Consider the following 4,559-nt stretch of genomic DNA (forward strand, 5'->3'; position numbering starts at 1 on the left):
TTCCATGTGCATAGTTGTAAACACTAACCTTTCAAATTGAAATTTTTACCAAGCGTTAATTTTTCAACTGAGAAATATGCCCTGTCAAGTAAATATAGCATTCTAAATAGTGTTTTGACAGATTTGTGGAAAACAACTTTTATCCCACCACTGGTGAGGCAAAGACAGCTGGATGTCAGTGAGATACAGGCTATCCCTTCACTACACAGATTTCTACTTCCACCTGGGCTTCATGGTGAGAATATTTCTCTGAAAAAAAAGAAAAAAGAAATTTGTATTTTTGTGCTGAGTCCTTAAAGTTGCACTCTTGAGCCTGTTTCATGGTACCAGGCCACAGTATTTTCCCAGTTAGAAAAGGAGTTTTAAACCAGGTGGTGTTGACACAGGTCTGTAATCCAATTTTTCAGTATTATCCTGGTATCTGATTCCAGGTTTATTAACACGAATTAGAATTCTGGAGAACACGAGGTCTGATTCCGAGACCACCATGGCCAACAAAATGGATATGTCTTTGGATGACATCATTAAGCTGAACCAGAGCCTGCAAGGTAGTCGCTGGAGCAGGGCCGGCTACCAGGACCACCATGGTGGTGCCATGCAGGCCCCTGTGTGGGGGAATCCATGCAGCAGGTCTCTGAGGAACCGGCCTACCATGAGTGGTGGCTCTGCAGGAGGAGTCAGGAACCGGCCGGCTCCCTACAGCAGGCCTAAACAACTTTCCAACAAGTGGCAGCATGACCTATTCGACAGCCACTTCTGTGGTGGAGCCAGCATGGAGATGGGCAGAAAGCTGTTGGTGTCAAACCTTGACTGCGGGGTGTCAGACGCGGATATTCAGGAACTCTTCTCAGAGTTTGGAACACTGAAGACAGCAGCTGTGCACTACGATCGCTCCGGATGAAGTTTAGGGACAGCACATGTGCACTTTCAACAGAAGGCAGATGCCCTGAAGGCTATGAAACAGTACAATGGTGTCCCTTTAGATGGCCGCCCCATGAACATTCAGCTTGTCACATCACAGACTGACTCACAAAGAAAACCTGCACAGAGAATGAACAGAGGTGCCATGAGGAGAAACCATGGCTCAGGGTGTTTTGGTGATGGCCTCATCCAGAGAGGGACCCATGGAGGCAGTATTGGAAGAGGTAGAGGTACGAGCAGGAACTCAAAGCAGCATCTTTCTGCCGAGCAGTTGGATGCACAGCTGGATGAGGACAATGCACAGATGGACACCAGTTAAACAGCCGGGCAAATCCACAGAAGTGACAGAACCCAGAAGCTTCGTCCTTAATCTCTAGAGGGAGGGTTGGCAATTGGACTGTGAAGACAATGGTGGATTTCTTTTTGTTTGTCTCTCTCTCTCTTTTTTCCCTGTTTTAAAATGGGATCTAAAATCTCATGTAAAGGATTTTTTTCTCTTTTTTTTAAATTGTGAAACAGACCTGTTTTGTACCGAGTTATTTTGGCGATCAGTTTTACTGGTTACTGTTGTGGAGAAGGAGGCATGTTCACCTTTGCCATAATAAACTACAATTGTCTGTAGGAAATAAAATAAAAAGAGAATTCTGGCTGCAAAACCTATTGTGTTTTAGTTTGTTGTGAGCTGCCACCTAGTGGTGAGACTGTGTAATTCCCACAGGAGGAGGGTCAATGCCTGCAGCCTGCTCAGGGGGATTTTTACAGAAAATGGATGTGGCAGAGATGCAGCAGTCTGCTTTCTGTGGGTGAGAACAGTTTGCTTGCTGTCTCCCTTGCTCCTCCTGAGGGTTTCATGGAAAATTACTTGTTAAGTGTATTTCCTTCTGGTAGATTTTCATTAAATTGGTCTATAGTAAATTAAATAATTCATTTTGTGTGCTTTTGTGATCCCAAACATTCAGTTCCATTTCTGCTCCTGAGGTTTACTGGGAAGTGATTGGAAGTAGCATTCAAGTTACACTCACTGAAGGTGGTTTCTAGTTATTTTCAGTGTTATGCCTGTTTATGTCAAATGGGGAATCACTTGTAGAGTCCTATATCTTTAACTACTTGAGTACAGTTCTGTGTTAACAATCCAGGTACTTTCCTTCTGAATGATCTCTTTCTCATGTTGGGGGCAATTAATCCCCCAGATCTGCTCACCTGTGGAGCCAAATAAATAGTCCTAGAAATTGGAGAGGGAAGAGACAGTAGTGAATGATCCTGCATTCTGTTTTACTAGAAATAAACATGAATATCCCGAGTAGCCTGAAGTGTTTTAGAATTCTCAAAGACTACTGTGACCGACAGTATCAAAACAGGATGCTGTGGGTGGTTTTTTAGAAAATCCATGTCTCTTGTCTGGAGCGTCATGAGATGAGACAGGAAATTATCCTTTACACTCTAACTGGATATGCTTTCAGACACACACACACACACACACACACACACACACACACACACATACACACATATATATATATATATATATGTATATGCTTATTTGTAGATGATAATAGTTAGAATCCTCAGGACTTTTCCAGACATCCTTACTGTATTTTATTGTCTTCTACTGTTTTTATGCCATGCAGGAAAACACAAACACACACACACACACACACACACACACTCATACACACACACACACATCCATATACCATCTCCCAATATTTTAGATCACTTTTTCCTAATTTTCTTCTGCCCATTATTCCCTCACACCCTACAGGAGTCTTCTTTTATACAGACACATTCTCTGTGAGTGTTTGTGCATGTAATCCTCAAACACTGCCCAGTCTTACCTCCTACCTTTTTACTTCCTTTGTCTACAATTCCAACTTATCACTCCCCTTATGTCTCTATCAGTTTTGTGATAGACTTTTTCTCTAGGTAATAATACAGTTGATACTGATTTTCTCTTCAAACTTTAAATGTGATTCCAGGCTCTCCTGGATTTGTAATCATTGTCTAGACACCAGATCATGTTCTGTTACATGGTTGTTTTCAGGTGATTGGCTTTGTTCTTAATGGCATTCAGTATTAATGATTTCCTTTTTTGTGTTGACCCCTTTTATGAAAGACAGCAAGACATCTATCCAGTCATTGTTCCTGAAAGGGAAACTTAAGGAAGATAAACAGAAAGAAATGGCTGACTCTCTAGGAACCATGTACCAGGTCAATGTTCATGTCCACTTTATTAGATATTATATGTACAGATGTTGCATGCATTTAACATTTTCCTGTTGATAATATTTTAATTTTTTTAGGAAAATTGTTACACAGAAACAACAAGACACATACACTGAAATTAACCAGACCTAAATACTGTACAAATCAATATCTGTGTGTATGTATATGTATATACATATTCATATGTATGTATGCATGTAAGTATGTATGTATAAGAAACTTAATCATCCTCAAAAGGAAGTAAAGGACAACAGGAATGTAATGATAAAATTGAACAGATCCAAATGCCAATAAACAGTCTAAGGTTTTCTAAGCATGCCTAGGAAGAGAATCTTCTCTGCTGCAGTTACAGAGCTAGAGTTGTAGGACATCAAACTGAAACTCACACTATGTGGAGGGCTGAGCTACAGTGAAAATTCAAATCTGAGCCTCAGAGTTTGTCAGCTGCTAAAGGAAGGGTATTGGTAAAGAGTGGGATTCTATAACTTGGGATGGGATTGGAGGAACCAAGTAATTGTGAGAATTTTGAACCATCAGATGATCAAGGGTATATTTCACATGAGGAATTAATACTCTCAATGTGACCCACCGAAATACTGTTATTATCACTCATTTCTACTGTCTTTTAAAACAATAGTGACATTCTCTGAAAAGATGTCAGGCAAGATAATGTCAGTGTCCCTCAAGCCCATCTATAGTTGCTTCTAGACACCGAGATGCAATGCAAAGTAGGCATCTAGAGCATAGGTAGAAAATGTAGTTCATGAGGAAGTGTGCTATACCTTTTAGGAACATTTTGATTTTGCTAGTATTTTTTCAAACAGAAGTCTGGGGAGTGTTGTAGTAATGCATTTTAAGGGTGTGGGATAATTGTGGAAGGAATATAATACTTGGTCAGGCTGAGTTAACTGATCCAGGCCTTCTGAGTGAAGGTTATAGGTTTAATATGGAAGCTCACACAGTTACAAAATGTGTGAAAAATTATTTTCACTGTTTGTCTGGATCATTTATAAAAAGATAGCCTACTGGGAAGTAGTTTTTGGTGCATGATATCTTTTGGCTTAGTGTTGCTGAAGGGATTTTAAGGCTCACGGAAATTTCAGTACTTATGTGTGATTGCTGTGTAAAACCCAATCCTATAAGACACAATATTGTGACAGGGCACCAGCACATTTGAAATTATTGTTGTGACTCTTGTCCTTGAGCCACGCATTAGAGTTAGAGATTCTGCTGCTCAGGAGGATGAATACAATGCACTAGGTTTAAGTGGGATCTGGGGTAGCAAGGAACAGGTAGCAGCATTGAACTAACAGACAGAAGGGGAACATAGTTTTCATAATGGTCAACTTAGACATGACAGTTCTCATAATGGCATAACTTGTCATGGTCAGTCCTGACAAGATGAATTTTATACT

The 4,559-nt window shown here is 40.3% G+C and overlaps 1 protein-coding gene across 1 annotated transcript; it reads left to right on the forward strand.

The window, feature by feature from the left end:
* The first annotated feature begins 449 nt into the window (after positions 1-449).
* LOC121136130 (THO complex subunit 4-like) lies at positions 450-1,832 on the forward strand. Its single transcript, XM_040735809.1, has one exon. It carries the CDS (start codon positions 488-490, stop codon positions 899-901), a length of 414 nt encoding a protein of 137 aa, XP_040591743.1. The 5' UTR covers positions 450-487; the 3' UTR covers positions 902-1,832.
* The last annotated feature ends 2,727 nt before the right edge of the window (positions 1,833-4,559 follow it).

The sequence above is a fragment of the Mesocricetus auratus genome, unplaced genomic scaffold (assembly GCF_017639785.1).
Source record: "Mesocricetus auratus isolate SY011 unplaced genomic scaffold, BCM_Maur_2.0 Super-Scaffold_100050, whole genome shotgun sequence".
NCBI lineage: Eukaryota > Metazoa > Chordata > Mammalia > Rodentia > Cricetidae > Mesocricetus > Mesocricetus auratus.

Excerpts from the sequence above, each read along its gene's own strand:
- LOC121136130 (XM_040735809.1), top strand. The coding sequence starts at position 488 with ATGGCCAACAAAATGGATATGTCTTTGGATGACATCATTAAGCTGAAC.